Source organism: Peromyscus maniculatus, chromosome 3 (assembly GCF_049852395.1).
Source record: "Peromyscus maniculatus bairdii isolate BWxNUB_F1_BW_parent chromosome 3, HU_Pman_BW_mat_3.1, whole genome shotgun sequence".
Classification (NCBI taxonomy): domain Eukaryota; kingdom Metazoa; phylum Chordata; class Mammalia; order Rodentia; family Cricetidae; genus Peromyscus; species Peromyscus maniculatus.
The window spans coordinates 33,627,050-33,650,990 of record NC_134854.1 but is presented as its reverse complement, the minus strand read 5'-3'; the positions used below and the strand labels follow the sequence as shown (position 1 = coordinate 33,650,990).

Sequence of the window (23,941 nt, the reverse complement as noted above, 5' to 3'; positions counted from 1 at the left end):
AGAAAATGCCTTAAAGTATATCAGATACTCCATGTCTTCTCACAATAATGTTATTTGTTTGCAAGATTCTAAGGTATTACTAGTCATGTGCATCATAAATTCTACTTCAAGGCTGAGTGTGGTGGTGTTGGATCCCAGCACTTTGGAAGCAGAGGCAGGTGGACTGCTCTGAGTTTGAGGCTAGCTTGGTTTGCATAGTGAGTTCCAGGCAAGCCAGGGCTCCACAGTGAGACCCATCTCAAAACAAACAAACAAACAACAACAGTAACAAAAAATAAATAAGTAAATACTGCTCTAAGCAATTATGCAGAGATTTGGACAGAGTTCTTGTTCCTGTCAGCCTTTCAAATCAATGAACATTCAGCCACAGAAGGCAGGGAAGAACTGTGGAGAAGGTACAACCAAGTCATTAGAGTCTGAGGCACGAAGTGAGAGACTTCATTATTTTTATTTGTGAGACCTAACACGAACTGGCTCTGGGTATCACAGACACAGAGGAGCTTTAAAATTGGAGGCCTGAGTCAAGCCTTCACTTGCCAAAGGGGACTTACATTGAAACAGATGACAGAATTTTGTGAACAGCTAGCAACCTCTGCCACAGGTGTGGCCAGAAGAGGGAAAGATCAGTAAAGTCTACTTTTTTCCTATTATTTATTCTTTGACAGTTTGATACATGTATATAATAAGATTTGGACCTTGTAACTCCCCATTCCCCTCTTCCTCTTCCTCTTGCCTCCCATTCCTTCTCCCACTGAAGCTCATCTCTAGCTCTCTTTTTTTGGTGTGTGTGTGTGTGTGTGTGTGTGTGTACCACTGAGTTCAAGTATGGTTGCCTACATAGCCTTTATTATAACAACAAATTTTCTGTAGTGAGTAATGTCTTCAAATAGGCAAGCTACCCCTGAGAAAAAGGAGATTGAAATAGGCTATATTCAGAACTTAGAAATATGCAGAAGATGTTAGAGATAAGAATTACTTCCAGATAAAATTTTATAACTGAGATTGTTTCCATAAGAAATTCACTGATCTGGGCATACTGGCACATGCCTTTAATCTCAGCACTTGGTAACTTTGGACTTCACAGGCCAGCCAGGGCTCTACAGTAAAACTCTTATCTCAAACAAATTTAAATTATAAAAGAAATTCATTGGAATGAAAGAACTGGAATCCAGCTACTAGGCATTGCCAATGTTGTTCATAGTACTAAAAAATCTGCAGGTATAATCTGCAGAAACACTCTTCATACACCAATGCAACTTTGACTCAAGACTTGCACCAGAAAGGAACAAGCTATGAAAGCGGCTGGGTCTCAATTACTCTCCTTCAGGTACGCCACTGTTTTAGACAAATGTGGAGTCTCCCAGAGTACCGCTACCCAGACAGGCTAACTAGCAACACTTGCTTTACTCAAGTTAGGAGGTACCTGGATTTCTTTCTTGATGGAATGAATGAAAAATGTAGATCAGTGGTTGGTCTGTATTTCTTTATCTGCTTTTCCACACTGGAACTTATTGTAGTTTACAAAGGCAGCCACTGTGTATTACATTGGACTCCAAGGATTAAGGCAGATAACATAACTAGAATTCTGCTACATGGTGAAGAGTCAAATAAGGAAATGTCTTATGTCATGATGGAGAGAGCTGCACATGATCCAGACAGCCCTGATTGTCAGCTGCAAGTATAAACCTATTAGGATCTTACATTGTCTATGAGAAGAAGGTGCATATGTTTTTAATATGGGAAAAAAGTCATGAAAAGATGCTTGATCTGCTAAATATACTATACCCTTTCTGAAATTCTACTATGAATTGTCATTCAATTCTAGGGACTAACATCACAAAATTTAACCTAGTAAATACCTACTAGTCTCCATGTCATGAGAGACACGGTGTTGGGTGCTGTGGAGCAGAGAAACACATCAAGAACTATCTCCAAGCATGGCTGCATATATTTTAGTGTCTAGACAAAAAGTGTATTCCAAATAATTACTGCAAGAATAGAAAACTGAATAGCTGCTTCAGTACAGATGAATTGAAGTTCTCCAAGGGGATGAGGGAAGAAAGACTGATCTTGGAAAAGCCTGTATATGGAAGGTAGTATTTGCATTTCATTTTCAGTGGCAATGGAGGCACATGACCAGGTAGGCTTGATAAACAAACACACAGAGCTATGAAAAGGAAGGAGAGATACAGACAATAGAGGAAAGGCTATGTTCCAGAAGGAAATTGCTATCTACAGTTACACAATAAAAGCTGGGCTGTAGAGAGGGAGAGAACTGGGGATGCAGGCTGTGGTTGTCTTGATGGTCTGCAGGGCAGAGCAGGGCCCTGGAGGACCAACATCAGCTGTTGTCCTTTTGTTTAATTGCTGCACCTCCTCCCAGCAGCCATGGCTGGAGGGAATTCTGTTCTTTCACAGCCACAAAGGGAACTTACCTAAATCTGTCCTTCTAAAGAACTCATGACTAAACCAAAGTAACAACACCTTAAAACGGCATTCTACAACAACCGGTCAAAGAGACCTTAACATCTGCTTTTCACAAGTCACTTTGGAGTCATTTTATTAGATCTCTTCGTTTTGTCTCTTTCTCTCTTTAAAATGCTTATAAGTTTCTTCTAACTGTGGGCTGAGGGATGATTTCCATTTAGGATTCTTCCTTGAAAAATAAGGTTTTTATATTATCAGTTTTAATTCCTTTTGCCTAGCCTTTATAATAGTAACTTATAATTTTTTAATTTTAATTTATAATAATTATTGAAACTATTATTATAATAAAAAACATAGCCGGGCGGTGGTGGCACATGCCTTTAATCCCAGCACTCGGGAGGCAGAGCCAGGCGGATCTCTGTGAGTTCGAGGCCAGCCTGGGCTACCAAGTGAGCTCCAGGAAAGGCGCAAAGCTACGCAGAGAAACCCTGTCTCGAAAAACCAAAAAAAAAAAAAAAACAAAAAAAAAAAACAAAAAAAAACCCATAAAAATTATGATAATGATTATATAATAATAAATAATAAAACATTATTATTATGTGTATGTGTGCAAGTGTGGGCACAGACTCTCCAACACCCACATGGAGGTCAGGGGGCAACTCCGTGGCATAGGCTCTTCCATTTTTATGCATGTTCTAGGTTTCAAATTGACACGGCCAGCTTGCACAGCAAGTCCCATTTACTGCTGAGCCTTCTCATCTGCCCAATGTTTGTAAATTTAAATTTTGTTTCTGAACAAAATTTCCTCTTTTTGCTCGCTTACTAAAAACTAGTTGATATAAACTCAAGTACAGAGACACAGCTCTGTGGCTAAGGATAAATCACCACAATTTTTACAAGTCCTATTATAGATTATACCCACATGAAACATCTTCATATAGAATATAGAAACTTTGCTCTCAGCAGAAGTAGTGGTTCAGAGAAAATTGTATGTTTAAGTGGAATATTCAACAAAAAAAGATGTTTTATTTAAACAGCTAGGAAAGGACAAGGGCACAGGAAGTTTTGTGAAATATGGGATGGGAAGAGTTATTGGAAAACAATGTTAACTGTGTTCCACCTAAGGAAAAATTCTAACTCTGACAATGAAATGCTCCATTTTAGTAAGATCTGAAAAAAGGTTTAAGTGCAAGCATATTGCAATTCTATAAGTAAAAGTTTCCTGTTCCCTGAGTCAATAAAACTCCATGGATAGTGGTGATGATGGGTGCAGTTCTCTGAAACTTCACTGGTGACCTCAGAAGTGCACAGGGTCTCCATGTCTTAGACCAGATGTTTGTCAGTTCTTTAATCAACTGCACCGAACATGAAATGAACAGCACATCAGAGATGGTTCCATGCATCTAAAAACGAACGGCATAAGGTGTAAAGACTTAACAGTACATGAAGGAAAGGAGAACAGGATGAGAGATATTTTAGAAGTTGAAACAGCTGAAGGGCTTAGCAATACTCTTTGGTATATTTTACAGCTAGGGTTCTTTCCCCTGGCTGAATTACAAACAACTTTCACTTTTTAAATTAGCATCTCTTTAGCTGCTCTACCCATGCACAAGGAGAGAAACTGGGTAGCCAGTTCAATGTTGACCAGAACCTTAGTTGAACAGCTCTCCTGAGCAGCCTAGTGAGCCCCAGGGAGTGACTGTGACGATGCTCAGCTAAGAGGCGGGGTAGAGGAGGCAGTGGATATGATGACGGGGAAGCACAGGACTGTTCCAGTCTTCCAGACAGTCCTGCCACCTTTCACACATGTATACAGTGCATAATCCACGCCATACAGCACATGACGGTAGCGCATGGCAAGCAATGCTACAGAATTAAAAATGTAAACTCTGTGCTCAGCTGTATGTCGAGCTATTTCCATCTTCTCGGCATTCACACTTCAAACTTCGATGTTGGGAACTGAATTCACCATTTTGCTCCCCAGATGAAAATACCACTGATACTATTTTCACTAAACAACCACAACATTCCAAGTTCTACTCAAATTATAAATGTATGGCCATCTTACACACTTATGTCCGTCATTAATATTTTTGTTAGTTCTCTGATGTCCCCATTTTTTATATTCAATGAAGTCTCCTTTACAGTTGCTATTGGTCCTTCCTTTGTTAGGTCTTTTTACATTTTCACATTTGCCATTTCCTAACAATGCATTCTGAGGATGGTCCCTGAAGACTCCCTCCTTCTAGGAAGACACACACAGCAGTCGAGCACCCAGAATAGCTGTACTGTTCCATCCACACACAATCATTCTGACATTCCAGGTCTCACATTCAGCCACTAGCAATCACACTGCCGGCTCCCAATGCACACTAGCACTTGCTCATCTTCTTGTTTTCTTACGTGAAACCCCCCCTTTTTTTTTTCTTTGCAGAAAGCCTCTGCCCATTTTTCTTTTTTGCATTTACTTGTGTTTTAATCTATAGTTCATAAGCCTCTCTGATGATGTTAGTCCTAATTACTTCTTTTCTCAGCTTTCATAGGAAATCTATTACTGCCGCTGGCTTCATTTATTTGCTGCTTAATCACTTAATGATCTGCACGGCGATCTCCGTGTGGAGGTGTGTGGCTCCTGACGTTTTAATTAGATTAGTTTTCAGAAAGGCAGAAACAAGTTGCCGGAATGCACGCAGTGGGCAGCCGGGACAGGCTTGCACCTGGAGCATTTTTGTGTCCTTAGGACAGCTCCGGCCTTTTTAGCTCAGAACATGGGCATGGAAAAGGGGGTTGTGATCAGTGATACAGGAAGAAATGCTTTGTGTTGTTCCTGAGACATTATCTGAGAAGGGAAGTTACAGTGCTTTGTCTATTCAAATGAGCACAGATTAGCACTGGCTGGGCAATAGGAGCGCCACATTCATGACCCAGAAGTGGGCAGTGAAATGCCTTCTGTGCTCACCACTGACCCGCTCTCACCATGTGTTCATATTTGATTTGAGGCAGGAACAAACTTCTGTAATGTTAAAATAAAAATTTTGAATTTTTTTTATAATTGTCAATCCAAATAGTCCCAATGGACACAGACTGGATTTAATAGTTATTGTAAAAAAAGTATATCTTACTTAAAATTAGTTATTATAGTGATGACTAGATGTTAAATATATTCATAGATAAACCATGTGTTTATTCACAAGGCTCTAAGCAAAAAGAAAACAAATCAGGCATTGTTGTTGATAATGGACGATTGGTAGCACGACTTTTAGAAATTACAGACAAGCTGAGGCTCCAGTATTACACCGTTTCCAGAAAACCATCCAATGATCCTTCAGGAGCCAAACCAAAGAGAAGGTTCTTCAAATGTTGTCATATGATACTTGAGGATGAAAAGACTCTCAAGTTATTTTTCAAAATGACATATATAATGCATGCAAAATTGACTATCCATACGGAAAAAAAAGAGTATCAGGCCACATACTTATACACAGGTTCTATTACAGTTTATTCCAGCAAAGTTTTAGCACTCACAACAAGGAAATGTGTTCTAGGAGTTTCAGATTTAGGCAGCATGCATCAGGTCTTTTTTTTGTAATTTTGTAATTTTGAAAAGAACCAACGGGAAGGGTACATAAAGTGCTTAGTAAGACAGGTGGTAAATGTCATTTGGAAGACTTCCACTTTTTCATGTTTTTTGTTTCCCTTTGTAACAAAGTAATGGTCTGAAAAGGATAAGAGCTTTCCACCTCCTCATTTCAATGAGACACTGATTCTTAATTACAATCTCAAGTTACTGCTGCAACTGTTACAATTTCAGGAGACATTAATAGGTGAAACAAATAGTTTCTACCAACAATTATTTTTAAAATGTTCAAGAATTCAGAGATGTAGCTATGAGATCAGTTTCAACTGCTTAAACTTAATTTATATAGCTCAAGAAGTGCCAAGGAAAATATTTACAAATTTTCTAGGAAGCATGTATTCAACAAGGATGTCACTGGCATGCACGCCAACCATTTTTGTTTTGTTTTGTTTTAGAATTTTATTTTACTTTGAAATTGAGCATCATAATTGTATCTATTTATGGATATATTAAGAACAATATTTTGGTACATGTACACATTATATAGGGATTATATAACATATTACCATACCCAACACCTCAAGCTTTATTATTTCTTTTTGGTAATGTTAAGGATTCTCTCTGCTGTTTATTAAAATCTACATTGCAATAACTGTTAAAGTTCTCAACTATGCTACAAAAGAGGGGAATTGACTCATTTTCTGTGGTTGTAGTTTGGAAACTGTTGACCAATCGCACCATCCTTCTCCCAAGACTGGCAACCAATACTGTATCCTGTGCCTCTCTGAGGTCACTCTGAGTGCCAGCTTCCCTGATGCCATAGGTTGCTGGTTAACCGGGGAACTGGGTCTAAGGATCTTGGAAAACAAGGCTGTGGAGAGAGCAAAAGCTAACAGCTAGACACAATGCTTTAGTGTTGGGGAGGACTTTGGAGATCATCTTGTTCAAAAACTTCCAGTTGTCAGGAGGAAATAGGCAAAATACAGTATGACATAGTTAAAGAATGATTATCATAGCAACTAAAAACCCATCCCAGGATAATTTTCCTTCTATTATAGTATAAAAATCTTCCTATATTAAAAACAGAAGAAGAGGGAAAGGAAGGGGTGGAGGAAAAGGATGACAAAGGAGAGGAGCTGGAGAAAGGATAGAAAGGATTGGGTTTCACAGTTTCTTTTTATCCATGTCTGGTAGATAAGAAAGCCTGCTGATGTTTAAACTAAGAGTAGATATTAAAGTTCAAACAAACTATGTCTTCAGAGTCCTCTCTGCACAAGGTCAAGTGAGAACCGTGTGGGTGGCTAACCATCCTATTTCTCTAATATCTGGGCAAATGCTAAGAATATTAATGCATCTCGTTCTCTACATTTAACCGCCATCCTTCTCTTGGTTTGAGCACTGAGGTCAACAACAGTTTATGAAAGCTACTACTTCATGCAGTGTCTGAGGTAAGGTATGTTTACCTGCTACCTGGCTCTAGAACATGGTTGTTTACTATACACCATTTTGGGTGGGCCTGTTTTAAATAGCATTTGAACAATGAAAGCAAGCATTTTAACAATTTTTGTGATTCAGAAAATAAAATTTCTGAAAAACAATTTACTTTTTAATTCCATGACAAGCAAGGATTTCCATGAGAAAATAAAATATAGGTAGCTTAGCTTACAGAGTTACAGGGAAAGTCTACATTTGGATAAATACATAACATAGATTTTGTTTGCTAGTCAACGATCCTGTACGGTAGTGGCTGCGTGGGCTATCTGATGCTACAAACAGAGACACTGGGAGCCTGAAGGGTCAAGCAGCTTCACTAGAAGTTACTTTTTCCTGGCAACGCTATAGAGAAATGAAGAAACGGTCACAGGCCAAGCCCACAATGTGGTGTGACTGTCTGGCACTATGACTCAGCCATGTTCAGATTTCCTTCCTTTTTTTATTTTGCTTCTTTATCAACCAACTGTGAGCTCAGCTATTCTCTATAACATCTTAGATCAAGTGATTGCTGTCTATACATAGTGGAACCCACACTGCTGTAGAAATGCCTGTTCTTTTGTATTTACATTTTTATGTGTATGGTACATTATCTGCATACCTGGTACCTAAGAGGTCAGAAAAGGCATCTGATATGGGTGCTGGAAATCAAAACTAGGTCATCTGTAAGAACGGCCAATGCTCTTACCCAGTGATCTCTCTGGTCCATAGTCTTTTGTACTCTGAAGTACTTTCAATTGTGGTTTTTCTCAGTGACCCACCCGGAACTTCTAGGGGATAACTTAGCAAAAATTAGCATTTCTTTACTTTGTATGTGTGGATCAGGTCTCACAAAGCTCAAAAGACTTACCCAAGGCCCTGGTGTTCCTGTAGGAGGATTAATTTCATGTAGGAAACCTAGTTAAGAGGTTTTAAGGCTGGAAAGATGGTTCCGTGGGTAAAGTACTTGCTGTACAAGCGTGAGAACTTTGTTTTGGACCCCAGGACCCATGTCAGAGCCTGACCCATGTCTGCAGGCATGAGAATGGAGAGGTGTCCCCCGAGGAGAGACACAGGCTTACTGGCTAGCCAGTCTAGCATAGAGGGTAAGCTGCAAGTTCAGTGACAGGACCTGTCTCAAAAAATAAGGTCAGAAGTGACCGAGGAAGACATTCAGTGTTGACTTCTGGCCTCTAAGCAAACACACACAAGAGAATGTATCTGCACACGTGGGCATATACTATACATACACACACCACAAAGAAGATCACCATATGTGACCTTTTGTTTCTACTCATCAATAAATAACTCTAAAGGCAGAGATGAGCTTGTCTGTATTAGTAAGACAGATTTATTAGAGAATATAATCTATTGAGACATTTATAACAAGCTAATTCATATCAATGACCCTATCTTACTCCTTGGTTAAGAAATCTGGTGCTATTACATCATTCCTCTCAATACCAACTCAGCACTGAAATCATTGGAGAAGAAATTACGTGAAGGGTCCTCCATACAGACCATTTTGACAATTGTTCCAACAGGTAACTGAATTCAGCAGGGCAGCCTTCTGCTCAGTCAGTTTGCCCACCAAACCCGATTTAAAAACTGAGGTCTTGTGGTTGGGCTTGGGCTGGCTCCCACAGCTAGCATTCTGAGAGGATCTCCAGGATGAGATTTGGTTAAATTAAAAATGTAAAGACTTTTTCGAAGGTATTATGAACAAATGTCAAGACACTTGAAATTTTCTAATTAATATTAAAAATAAAAAAGTAATCAACTCTTCAATTAGCATTCAGAATAAAAGAATCATAGAATGCAAAAATTTAAGAATTCAATGCTACATTTAATAACAAGTACCCGCGAAAAACATTCATTTGTACCGTGACATTTTCACCATCCTGTTTTTCCCGTCTTCTCTCCTTCATGTCACACTTCCTTTTCTAATCCTGTTTGTCCATGGCCCCACTTCGTCTCTCAGCCATTCCTTCCTCTCTGGTCTTGGCCCTTTGCTTTCTCAACAATATACTAATTTCCAATCACTGACTGCTTTTTTTCCTTTCCCTCAAGCATTTATTTATGAAAATGTTTTTATAAGGTTCAAAATCTACATGATGTTATTAGTTCATGATAAATTTATTTGTAATTGCTGGAGGGCATGTTAGGTATTTGGTTTCTAGATTTTTGAAATTGTACTGGACAATATTTTATAAGATCTGGATAAGTTAAAGCTGACCACATCAGGTTTAATATGTACATAAGTGCTGTTGCTTTTTTCTATTTCAATCTCCTTATAAATAGCATTTAAGATTTAACTATAACAAGAGTTTTAGAAGTGTTGCATCATACTTCGTAAAGTGTCTGCACGGAGAAAATCTCACTTTTACTGTAACATAAGATATTATTGTGATTCCTTTCTAATTTAAACTTGGCCTTTGCTACTGTACTAGAGCTCTGAAAAAAGTAATTAGCACTGTTCCCCCATCTGCCATTTATGATCACCTAGAGGTTATAAATATCTCGCCTGTTCCTCAACCTGAATACTTAAATTTGTTTCTATTACTATACAGTGCAAAGTAAGAATGAAATCTTTTTTTATTTATTTTTGTCTGATGTTTCACTATGACAGATTCAGCTGTCAGCACATTTAGCAAACATAAATAGCAAAACAAAACAACAACAACAACAACAAAGCTCTGAGGTCCTGCTGTGCCCACTGAGAGCTATTTTACCTAGTCAGGCCTTGGAGAGGAAGAATGCAAGCTGCTTTTGTAAGAACGCGGTGAAGCTAAGGTGGCAGACCTTCACATGAGAACTGACATTTCACTTAAGTCTGCCTGCCCGTAGGGGCTCGGAGGGGACCACTGATTAATTTTCACTTTTGTGTTATAAGATAGTGTTTAGCCGGGCAGTGGCACAGGCCTTTAATCCCAGCACTTAGGAGGCAGAGCCAGGAGGATCTTTGTGAGTTCAAGGCCAGCCTGGGCTACCAAATGAGTTCCAGGAAAGGTGCAAAGCTACACAGAGAAACCCTGTCTCAGAAAATAAAAAAATAAAAAAAGATAGTGTTTAACACTCCTTACTGTTCCTTATAGGAATAAAGAACATTACAAAAATGTTTATTTCAATTTATAAATCATACCTATGTATGCTGAATGTGTATGATCACTGAGATGACATAAGAATTGGTTGCAACATGAAACAGAAAAAACTGTGTGTTCCTACCTTATTTCTCGGCCCTTTCATTTGAACAAATGCACATTCCTTGGCTAAAGAAAAGCACTGGCACTTTTAATACATACACTAAAACTGCAGACGCAATTCTTGGAGAGAAACCATTCAATGTAGTTCTAAAGGTCTACATATTACTGTACTGTGCTGTGCAGCTGGATCTGAAGCATGGATTTTTTTTCAGGCTTCCTCAGTAACGTTCTTCTAATATTCATGCCTAAGTATCTCTGCTCAGTGTTGTATTGCAGTCTGACCAGGTCCAGTACTGTTTCTGATCACTTCTTGGGTACTTTACTTCAAAGCAATTATGACTAAGTTAGTGCAATGTTACCTTCTTTCTCATGATAATAATTTTATGGATTTTTGGCATTTTCAAACATGCATACTGGGTATTTGACTATATCTTAACCATGTCTCCGCACAAAACCCCTACCAATCCTGTTCCCTTTATTTCCTCTTCTTTATTATTTATTTATTAGTTATTTTTAAGCCCTTAGGTCGAATTAATATGGCCCATATGTACATAGGTGTATGTGCCACCCATTGGGGAAGCTACCAGTGGCCACACCACCAGTAAAAGAACTGTACAAAAGAACATTTCACAGACATCCCTGATGCTGGTATCTGCAGTTCCTCTTCATATTTGCTGACTCTCTGGACACTTACCTGGATAATACCGGGCCAGGCCAGTGGCACTGCCGAACACCTGCCACAGCAACGTGGGGTCTTCATCTCGGTTTCTTTTGAAGACTTCATCTAAGGCACTTGTCCAGTTGAGCTCATTTAACACTATGGTTGCTAGCAAAAACAAGAAAACAATCATTTTATTCAAATGCATATTACTATTTTTTCTAAACTTATGTTACATGTTCTCATTGTCTGTTATAAAATACTGTAATCTACTGGAAATCCGAAGGTTTTAAGCACAGAACTAAGTTTTCAATACTGTATGGTGGTACTCTGATTGACATTTAGAATGGGTAACTGTCCCAAATCCCACATATTGCAGACTGTTCAGTAGTATCTTCTACCTGCGCTATTAGGTAATACTGCCATGCACCTCTCACCCCCAACTGTGACAAGAAAAAGTAACCTCAGACTTTCTTAAATACTTCTTTGGTATAAAATTACTCCAAAGTACAAAGTACCAAGATCTCCCTAGACACACGACGAAAAGGAAGTTGGTTTATATCTCTTTCTCGGAGGGGGGTCTACAGTAGAGTTTCAACAGTGCAAACTTCAAGTTCTACTGACTCTCTGTTGTATGTTCATGTGAGTTCCCTAGAGACCAGAGTTAAAACACAACAAATACACGGTTACCATTGAGCACCTTTATCAGCTGTGCTTACCCAACACCAACAACTGCATATAGTTTGGTAGAGGAAAAAGTCACCGGGAAATTTGATCATATCAGTGTTAGAAGCTGGAGACTAGTCAGACAATGCTTCATCAATACTATTCAAAGTAATAATTTTTATTTTTCCTCTTCATTCAGTTAAGAACTAGAGCATGTTGGTAATAAGGTCCATGTGATTAACTTAGACACTGAATTTTAATTACTTACAGATCTGAATAGGTTTTTAAAAAATATGTCATTCACTAGTTTTGAAGAATATCCAGAAAGAGACTTCCAGCTAGAGCATGAATCAAATAGTATTTAAATAATGTGCTTCCATGATCACAACGTCATAACATAACTAGAGCATGGTTATAGTTTTTCTGGGATTCTGGGGTTACAGCTGTATACAGTGCCAGCTAGTATGTTGAAGATCCTCGTCTTGATTCTCAGCATGGTAGGAACTATGTGTGTTAGAGAACACCTATAGTCCCAGCATTTGGGCAGTGGATTTAAGATCATGGTTTAAAGTCATCCTTGGAGGACAGCCTGGGATATGTAAGTCCTATCTGAAAAAAGTGACTGGGAGGAATATAGTTTCCACTCACATAACTATAGACCTGATTCTTGGAGAGAAAAAGAGGTATAGACAATTCATGTATTTCCTGTCCTTGTATGTAAAACACGAACCACGCTTCCAGCAGATCAGCAGAATGAGGCTGGGGTCAATACACATATGAGAATCACTACTTAAGCCTCAACTGGAAGACAGTGCTTTAATTACATGTGATCTCAAGATTAAAGCAATTTTAATTGATGCGAGCCCTTCACTCTTTTGAGCATGCACATTTATAGCAATGAAGCTCCCTTTAATCACTGAGTAAGCTGTGCTCTAACAGGTTTAATATTCTGTGCCATTAATTCGCTCACCTCAAAATATTTTCTAATTTATGTAATTGTGTTCTCTTCTGTTCTTTTCTATGACCACAGGAAACAGCAAGTGCAGTCACAATTAAATAATGTGCAGGCTTTAGGCAGCTAAAATGAAAGGAGTGTTTGCCTTTTCTTAGGCTTTTCCCCTTCTGTTTGTTTTGCCCTACTCTGATTTGTTTCTTAAGTCTCATTATATTTTATTATTATCCTAGATGCCTATTTGTTCTCTAAGGAGAGAGAGAATAGGGTTGGATCCAGATGGAGGTGAAGTCATGGAGAAACTGAGAGGAATACAGAGAAGAAAACATAATCAGAATATACTGCATGAAATAATGTATCTATTTACAATAAAAGAAATTCACCCAATAAAAAAGGGACATGAACCTGTAAAAAAAGAAAGTTACATTGTATATTTGTTTGTTAGTTTCTTTTTTGTTTGTTTTCCTTTTAAAGAAAATAACAAGCACAAAGGAATTATAAAGCCACCCTGGGACCAGCATCCTGATGCAGCTCTCATTATGGAAAACTAATGAGATTTTCATCTTTATGTATGTGATTACTTTCAGGAAGATCAGCTGTGTGTGTGTGAGTGAGTGAGTGTGTGTGTGTGTGTGTGTGTGTGTGTGTGTGTGTGAATATTCATGAGCTGGGTCAGATCCATGATACATTTGCGTTATTGAAGAATTCATATTCAAAAGCATGATTCCATGAACACCAAGTGGCCAGTTATATGAAAATTTATATTCACATAGATAATCTGAGCTGATACCATCCATGAATATTTAAAATATTATACAAATCATCACAGAGAGGGACATCATATTTTTCTTTGAACATTCATGACTTTTATAGTAACATTGTATAGAATGAATCATAATGTTTATTTAGGATTCATAAGTACTTCATTAATGTCCAAACAATTCTATCTTTTCAATTTCCTTGACTCTATTTCATAACAAGCAGCAGAAAACAGATAGTTAGATTTATTAAAGTTTTATTGTTTGCTTGGCTGCTATTTCTCTTAATTTTATTTGATATCATAACAACTATGATATAATAAGAATGGGCACACCATACAATTTGTAATTATGCACTGAGCAAAACAGCTAAGCTCTGACAAATTGCTATCCTTGTGGCAATATGTTTTAAAATTCCAATTCAACATATTTGACAAAATTCTCCGTGAAACATTATAGACAGATTTCTAAGTGTTTTCATCAAAATGCGTGCATCTACAAATGAGCAAAGTATATAAAGTACATGTACAGACGAGGCACTTGAAATGCTTTTAACGTTTCCTCAGAATGAAAGAAATGATAATATATATCCAGCACATTAGAAAGACACAAGCTTGATATCCAGTATGTACTGGGGTCTCAGGATACAATAAGTATATATTTATAAGGACTTCTGAACACAGTCATTATTCTGTTAGTTCCAGAATAATTAGACTTGAATGTCTAATGCCAAAAGTCAAAACACAAAGGCCAGCTTCAGGAGTCCGGATCTAATAATACGCCCTTGGGGGACAGTTTGACAGTACTGTCATGATGGACAGAGTTTTCCTTTCTTTTTTTCTTTCAATCCAATCCCATGTCCAGAGACTGAAGGAGAGAGAGAACTGGCCCTTGCTCTTTTCATTTCCTCAGATGCACCTTCCAAATTCCTTACAAAACAAAACCTTGACAAAGTAAGATACATTGCACATTACAAGATTTTTTCTCAAATTTTACTGAAAATACCTAAAATGTAAAAGAATGTATAAGGACATATATAAAGCACCAAAACAAACAAGAAAGCAAGTATTCATGTGACTTCAGAACCTTGGTCACTCAGCTATATTTTCTCTAAAACAGATTATGGACTATCTTTGGTTAATAAAGATTATTTAATAACCTGGAATAACAGATTTTTCCTTTGCAATTAATAAAGAATAGCACATCCAGAATCACTACTGTGCACAGCAGCTGTCCATCTGTATGGTATTGCCATTCTCAGGGTGGATGATGCTCAGGTAAGTGGTAGGTCATTCGTATAATCACAGAGCCAAAGCACAACATGAGCCTTAGGAGCAACGCAGGCCTCTGCTGGCCTGAGATCCTCCCTCTACCTCCATTTCCTTTACACGCAGTCAGCCAACCTCCATCTACGAGTCTTTCCCTCTCCCAGTTTGTAAAGAGTATGGTGAGGAAAATGCTGTTAAAGTAACAATTGTGGGTGCAACTGGGTAAAAGATAGCATACCAGAAAAGTTCAGACTTCCTATATGGAAACGATTTTATGCCGAACACTTTGGGTGGCTATGTACTTCCTCTAGTCCTGGTGGCTCTTGCTTGTTTCTATTTTCCTGCCACCATAATTCTTAAAATAAAAGATATAAATCATATCTATTTTATGATAGAAAAAACAAACAAACCCACATTATCCAGAAAATTATTCACCTTCAGGAGTTATTTCTCCAGATGGCTACATATATTATTCATTTAGATAATGGCATTATACTGGAAATTATTTATTGAACTCAGACTTACTAATTAATGTTCAAGTGAGTATTGAAAAAACATTTCACTTACAATTTTTTTATTATAAAGTCTTCAAAATGCAATTGATAGCACATGTCACAATGTTTCAATATTAGGACATCAAAATTAAATGTTCTTTAACTGAAGCTATTTAGCTATTTCAAAATTACTAAGTAAATTATAGTTTCAAAATAAGTTCAAATATTTAAAAAAAAACTTAAATTGTGTGTGTGTGTGTGTGTATGTGTGTGTGTGTGTGTGTGTGTGTGTGTGAGAGAGAGAGAGAGAGAGAGAGAGAGAGAGAGAGAGAGAGAGAGAGAGAGAGAGAGAGAGAGAGAGAGAGAGAGAGATGAGGCGTTCTTGGAGCCAGAAGACATCAGATTACCGTGAACAGAAGTTACAGGGAGTTTTCAACTGTGAGATGTGGGTGCTGGGAACTGAACCCATTTCCTCTGGAGGAGCAGTCCATTCTCTTCACCATGGAACCATTGCTCCAGCTCAAGACGGTCAAATCTTTCATAACCAACAATATAACTTATCTATTTGGGCAGATAAATTTTAAAAATATTGATTATATTTCTAACAGGTTTTCTCTGATTTGATTGGAACTCTTTTTAATTATGCTGCATTTTATATTATCAACTGTGTATCATACATATTATGTTACATTCAAGTTGGCCCTACCTTTCCCTCTGAATCCTAAAAATATGATTTTTACATTCATACAAACTTCTTGTCCCTTGCTTATGTTGAGAATAAAAATAAAGTTAGCTCTGATATTCTGTTAATTTTCACAAATGGTATGTTTATCTGTTAGAAAATTATACTTTGGACAAATTAAGTCCTTTATAGATGTGCAAGGCCAACTCAGAGTGACTATGTGTAGAACAGCCTTGACTTCAGGGTGTCTTCTGAATGGCATGATGGGATTTCACTGATAATTGATTCACAGTGCCAAGCATCTATCCCTATTCTTCATGTACTTGGTTTTTCAAAAGTATGGCCTTGGTCTTCAGTAATCTCTTGTTAAGAGTATTTTATTGTTCCGTGTGGCTTCTCAAAGGAAGAAAGAGGAATTCAATTTGTTCTAGCACAAAGGCAGCCTCTTCCAGTGCTGCTAATTCTTCCAAAGTACATGACTCTTCTAAGCGACATCTTGTCAAGACAGAATGCACGGTCATTGACAAGCTTGGGATTTAATTTTCCTTTGAAAACTTCAGGCAATAAAAGAATGAATTATTGTTCCTTTTTAAGTTTAATCAAGATTTCATTAAATTTGAATGTGTTCTGTTGATTTATTCAGAACTCAAGGCCTCACCATGCATTAAAGTCCTTTCAAAAATATGAACACTATAAATACTGTCAACTATAGTTTATTATTTTCACAGCTTTATCATTACTTGAAAAGTGTGTGTGTGTGTGTGTGTGTGTGTGTGTGTGTGGTGAGATGATAATTTAATATGTGTGCACACTACAAAATAATTATATGGTCAAGCTAATTAACTTATACATTAACTCAGCATAGATACTAGACTGGGTATATTGTATATAAAGAATTTTCTTCTCAGAAATCTATAAATATACAATACAATACTTTTGTCATACTATTCATGGTATATCATGGAGAATCTCTCATATTAAATAACAAATTTTGCACACTTGAGCTTGCACATAAAACAAATGCATGCTAGAAGAGCAAAACATTTGTTATGATTCACTTAAAATAAAAAATAATTTTAGTAAGTCCTATATTAGAGGTATAGCGATTAAAGCTTTGCAAAGGATTAGATTTCATTTTTTGATGTAGTAATGCTAAATATTATGCAAACAAACTGATCATAGTATTTACTAGTTTCCATTTAACTAGCAATACTGTTCTTTTAATATGCCCTGCCTTTGATAACAATTGGCATTTTATTCAAAAATTTATCACAAATACTAAGCAGCCTTTACTCTGCTCTTAATAAATGCCAGCAGGTGTTAACTATTTAACCATGCATGACCTTAACATTTAGGATAACATTTTGAATGGGGTACTAGTATTACCACTCTTGTTAGAGAAAGACACAAGCCTGAAAAAAGTTGCACAAAAATCACCAGGAGAACTGCAGGCACCCTATTCAAACAAGTGTATTTCAGTTTCCAAAGTACCATTCATATATCAGACATTTGTTTATAAATCTTTATTTCATGGTGAGTTCTCATTATCTAGACCCTGAATAGAAGAATTGCCTGTTCCTTGGCAACACAATGGCCATCAACTGAGAGGGAAACTCCTTCCCCGGGAAAATGGGCCATATCTAGAGACTCTGTTTCTGCCATGCCTAATGCAAGGGGGTGCAGTGAACAGTCCCCTCCCCCGCAATGCACAGGGTGGAGCCAGCCATAGAGCATCCTGCAGCCATGCTCTCAATAAGGCTCAAGTTCAGAAGTCTTGTTCAAATGCATACAAGACAACTAAAAAAAGCTGCATTCTCATCATTCATGTCAATAAGATGTCTCAGTAAAACTTCAAAATGTAACTTGATGCATTTTAAAAATGTTATTTCGTGGTGCTAAAGTATCTCAGTATTTCAAGCTATATTTTGGTATCTTTTGGTTAGAAAAATTTTATTTCAGCTTCAGATATTCTTTTTTTTTTTTTTTTTTTTTTTGGTTTTTTCGAGACAGGGTTTCTCTGCGAAGCTTTGCGCCTTTCCTGGAACTCACTTGGTAGCCCAGGCTGGCCTCGAACTCACAGAGATCCGCCTGCCTCTGCCTCCCGAGTGCTGGGATTAAAGGCGTGCGCCACCACCGCCCGGCTCAGCTTCAGATATTCTAAGGTAGGATTTACTCTCTATAAAAACCAGTCAAATAGGATTTCAAAGACAGCGTGATGATATTAATTGCCATCCCCTCTACCACTCTTAATTTTGATCAGAAACAAAATATTGGAGATTCCCGGGAGTTATCATTGCCACTGATGTTGTCTCAGACTCCAACCGTAAGTGAATTGCTAGCCTGAACTGCTAGCTTTTGTCTTGATCACAAACGTCCATTGCCTAGCACAGGAAATACAGTAATCATTTGTGCTCCTTTTAACAGATGAGCTGAGCCAGATGCCACTAATGTTATTCATCGATCCTAATCTTAGGAAGAAGAAAATTTTTAATAAGAAAAAAATTCACTGATCTAATTAAGGGCAGGGTGAAAAAGAATCCACTTTAAAGACCAGAGAGTGAGCATAAATATTAAAAGAAATGAATCTATTCAGTGGATTTGGTTAATGGAATCTCATCTAATCCCAATGTAAATGAAAGATTAATAAGGCCGAGGGAGATGGGTGGAACAAATGTAATCTCTGTAATCATGTCTGGGGCACGGGATCCCCCTCCTTCAGAGGCTAAGAGGACAGCAGGCTCCGAGGCACATGGGACCTGATGAGGAGATAAGCCCTATTCCTACAGTTAATTTGGTACAGATATTAAAAGGCTCTTGTTGCTGTCAATTCTCTACCCCCGGGTTACTGAGATTTCTGGCGTTGCTCCCCATTTCTTTCCTTTCCCAGAGATTGTGCACCTGGCCACTGGCCAGAGCACAGCTGTTCCGCTCTAATGAAATCTGCAAATTGGGGAGCAGACTGGAAGGGCTCAGGAAAATCCACTTTATAATCTGAGACAATAAGAGTAAAGCAAGGGAAACAGAAGACATTAGGATCTAATATCATGTCTATTAATTGAAGGATTTCATAGCTCTTCAAATAAAATGAAAATTGTAAGGTTTGTGGGCAGGGTGCGGAGATTTTGCCTAACAAACATAAGAAAAGTAGACAAGGTAAAAATAGGTTGCTATTTTTTTAACCCTTCAAATACTTTGAATTTTCTGTTCCTCATATGAAAACCAAATACATTATTAGTAATTTTGGTTTTGAAAAAACGTCAATCACGAGTCCACTTAAAACAAGCTGTTCAACCTCTGTTCTGTTCTTCTAATGCACACCTGTTCTAAGGAACCCAAACAGCCTACACCATTGGTGTGAAAGTCCAGGAAGCTTGCGAATGGAATCACCACTGTTTTCTTCAGAGTTCTTTCCGTGGCTGGATTAAACACATTTCCTTCAAATGTCCTTCACAGACCACAGGTCAGCATCATCATGTTGCTGTCACCAGCCTCACTTTCCCTTCAACAAAACTCATCTGAAGACAACTCTACTCTGTGAAATCTCATTCCTTCCACTCATCCTGCTTCAGGTATTCTTATTATAAAAATCCTTGGAATGGAGAGGTAGAATCTTTCACCCCAAATTTGAGAATACTTCCTCCCAACAACACTGTTTCACACAAGCACTCACATTAAAAATTTGAACACTGGTAAAGAAAAATCAAATAAATTTGTTGGGCTTCAATTTCTATAAAGTGGAGTAATATTCTAAATTTCTTGCTAAGTTCTGAGCAAATGAAAATGGCTAAATATGATCTATAGAGCTTTTAATTTAAACCTTAAAAATAAAAATAAAAAATCTGTGAGTTAAAAAATGCATAAATTCTAAGAGCATACAAATGGAGTTGGAAGCCAAACAGAAATGAATATGCAATTGAGACCAAATTTAAAGGACTCCAAATGGAGGGTATTTTTTTCATGCATGTGTTCAAATTTCTCATTAGTGATGTCTTTTTCTTGGAGTATGTGAGACTTTTCAAATGAGCATGCTAGTGTGTGTAGTACAACAACAGACTATTCTCACACAGTGCCCACCCACGTCTAGAATGTGCATCTTCTGTTAGAGCAGCCATTGGACCTGGGGCAACCTGCACTCTGTAAAGCAGGTTTCCTCACTGCACTCGGGACGACGGCAGCCGGCCACACAGAGCAGCTTTGAGGAAGCATGTGTTCAGCTCTCGCTTGTCCCTCAGCAGCTGTGCAGTAAATGGTCCTGTGCTTTTCTTACTCTAGATTCTAGATAATGTCCAAATTAAGTTTCTTTTCATGGATCTCATGAAGAACATAGGCATCAGCGTTAACACTGAGTGTAAGTATTTATTTATTTTAAGGAATCATTTGCTATATTTGAGGAGGAGACGATTTTAACATAAATGAGATGTTCCCAGGGATCTTGAAATCACATTGATAGATCCTTAATTATAGTATTGACATGTTCATATTCAAGTAAACTGAATGAAATTATGTTAGCTTTCACATACATTCTAGAAATAACACACACACATACATGTACACACACATCCATAGATATGCAACTGTCTACATACAAGATACTATTAAGGCCAAAAAGAAACCCTGGCTGAGAAACACAAGCCAAATTAGAAATGGAAAATCTCTTGCCTTTGGTCTGTGACTGCCCAAGTGCATAAGGAATTTAGTGTCTCCATACAAATCTGGATTGCTGAATTCAAAGAAGGACCACAAGTATTGGAGCTGACTAACGAGGTATGGTGGAAGGAGGCAGTAACAAGGCTCCTGGGACATGGTGATGCTGTCAGTGCCCCACACGCTGCTGGATACTTAGGAGTTGTGTCAACCGGTTTCGGGAAAACGAACTGCCTGCTGATTTTAAGATAGAAAGATAGATGCACTAACACACAGTACATAGAAGTTGGCTGCAATTGCAGACAGTGCTTTTGGTTTCAGCAAAAAAAGAGGGGCAGGGAAAAATTCAGGCTTGAAGCACAGATTATTACATGTAGAGTCATATGACATTCAGGTATGAACTGACTGAAGTACCATTTTAAAAACAACACAAAGTAATATGCTTGGGATATCATCAGTTGTACAGGTATAGAGAATAGTTCACATGTATATGAATACATGCATTAAAGTGTTCATATTTTTCTCATGTACTTGAAGGCATGGACAGCTGTACAGAAAAACAAAAGGATCACCTTTCAAAATGCAATCAACTGGAAGAATGACCGGTTCTGATTTCAACATATTCTTTAGTTAGTGGCAGAGTAAATATGGAGTCCTAGTTACTACATCGCTCAGTAGATGCTCAAATTATGCAGGTAAATTTTTCTACTCTAATAAATCACATTTTACTTTCTCAATCCAAAATAATGACTCTATAACAAATAAGTTTGTTAGTAAAATTTAAAAAAAAATTTTCCAAATCAGTGGACACAGATTTAAAGGAGATAAATGAGTCAACACCTAGTCAGAATAAGTACCCGTAACATTTTAACTTCCTTAAAGGTATTTTATCTGAAAAATAAAGGACGATAAACAATCAGGTCGTGGCATTTCTCGTTGCAGAGTGCACATTTTCATTTCTCTATGACTGTAGTTGCTATGTCTTTAAGTAGTCTCCCAGCCTCCAATTTCTGCTTTTTTCACCCATTCTTCCCAAAGCTGCCGCCACAGTGTTCTACTTGGGCAGTGACTCCCTAATTACAGGTCTCCAGTTGTTCTCCTTGAGAGCAGGTATTTTATACCTGGCTTCCACCCCTCCTCCCAGCATGCTGTCCCACAGCTCTCATGCACACTAAGTCTGAACCATAGGAAAGACTACTGGCATTCCCTGCAGATGGCATGCTCCCTCCCATGACACTATCTTAGATTGCATTTGTTCAGACTTCCCTCCACTGCTAACTGTTCAGTGCACCCCCTTCCATCACATCTCAGTTGAAACCAGCCTCTTTTGGGAGTCCTTCCATTGGTCCCATCCTTCCTATTCTGTACACGGCAGGGTATACACTCAGTGCTCTCTCTCCTATAGCATTTACACTTGCATTTAGACACTTTCCACAGTGCACAATCTTTTTATTTGCACACCTACTATTGTACACAAACACACACACACACACACACACACACACACACACACACACACACGTAGTGTTAATTTTATCCATTTCCTAAAATTAAAGTAGAAGATCAATAAAATGTGACAGGCCTGTGTTTAACTCCATTATACAAACTAAAGAAAATTACACAAGCAGAAATATTGCCAGATTTTTAGGCATTGGATGGGGAAACATTATGCTACCTAGAGTTGTCATGAAAAGTGAAACAAATCCCTTAGTGGACAGTAATGGGTAACATGTCTAGGCACTCAATGCACATAATTAGTGAATGGAATGGTACTGGAATAAATGATTTTTAACTTTTACATTGAGCCATAGTTTTAAATGAGGTAATTTTCTATAAAACCTGAAACAGTTTAGCTCCTTTTTTTATCTTTCTTTGGGCCACATAATACCTGAGTAGATAGACATGGTACATAATTTTCTTTTATTTTTTTCAACCAAGCATTTAATGATCAGTGAATAACTTAATTCAAGGGGTTTAATCATTTGATTCTAATCATTAATATCACACAAGCCATGGGCAGACTGATGCCTGTGAATGCAGGTGCTTTGAAGAGCCAACTTTTAGGAAAGGACTTCAAATCTCTACACATGTCTACGAAGCTCTCGGCCGATCATTTTCCAATCTGTGCTCTCCACCTCCTACTCTCCTGATTTTCATCCAACAACAAATATTTCCTAAACACCCAGCTCATGTCTGGGACTACTCTAAGCTCGTGAGGAGCAGTAAATGAGGAAACAGTCTCCATCTGCAGGTTACAATGTCTGTCAGAACTACTCAGTTTGCAGCCACACCAAAATCTCCCACAGGCAACAGCCCAGCAGGTGGGAGCCACAGCTCCAGAGAGACTTGGTTGACAGGAACAGACACTGGCAGAGTCTGCAGACTCCTCATGCTCTGCGAAGCCCATCAGCACAAATGGAGAGGGACTGCAAAGAGCAAAGGAATCACAGCTACTAATTCAAGATGCAATGGAAACGAACTATCTGATTACTAAAGACAACTTAAACTGACAAGGAGAAGACAAAGAACTAATCACAAACTTTTACTGAGAAAACATCAGAAGCATTGGCCAAGTGATATTGTGATTGATTGTCATGTGGTTTGGGTATTTTTACTATACTAGGTTTAACTGTCTAACTCCAACATGTGGTCATTTGAAAAATAAAAACCACTATAACCCATTGTTGGCCTTCTCTTGCTCTGGACTTCCCTCTCCCAGTCTGCAGGGACCTTTACCCTACTTCTGTGTGCTCAAGTTTTCCTCAGTGTGCCCAACGCGGTCTTTGTTTCCCAGTGCCTGACTTAACTCACTTACCATGTCCTCCGTTCCAAATGTCTTATCACAGTTTTACATGCTTGTCATTTTACACACAAATAATATTCATGCATACATATTTACCAACACTACAATTTAATCAGTTCATCTAATATGTAGCATAGTGTGTTTATATCCACATTAATTAGCTCTATGTTCCAAGGTGACTACAGGAGAAGAGTCTGAAGGTCCCCAACACATGGAAATGCTATTGTTTGAGGGTGTAGAACTGCACAGTGCCCTGATTTTATTATTATATATTAAATCCTAGTTTTCAACTAACACACTACAGTACATGGATAAGCACAGATGTTATATCATTTAAAA

General features: G+C 38.0%; 1 protein-coding gene across 7 annotated transcripts in view; it reads right to left on the bottom strand.

Annotated features, from left to right (window-relative positions):
• Positions 1–23,941, bottom strand: part of Cacna2d1 (calcium voltage-gated channel auxiliary subunit alpha2delta 1) — a 432,008-nt gene that overhangs the window by 112,346 nt on the left and 295,721 nt on the right. For all 7 annotated transcript variants that reach the window (XM_076566314.1, XM_076566315.1, XM_076566316.1 and 4 more), the window contains one exon: positions 11,372–11,503. In XM_076566314.1, coding sequence (XP_076422429.1) covers positions 11,372–11,503 — 132 coding nt within the window. The remainder of the gene's footprint in view (positions 1–11,371; positions 11,504–23,941) is intronic.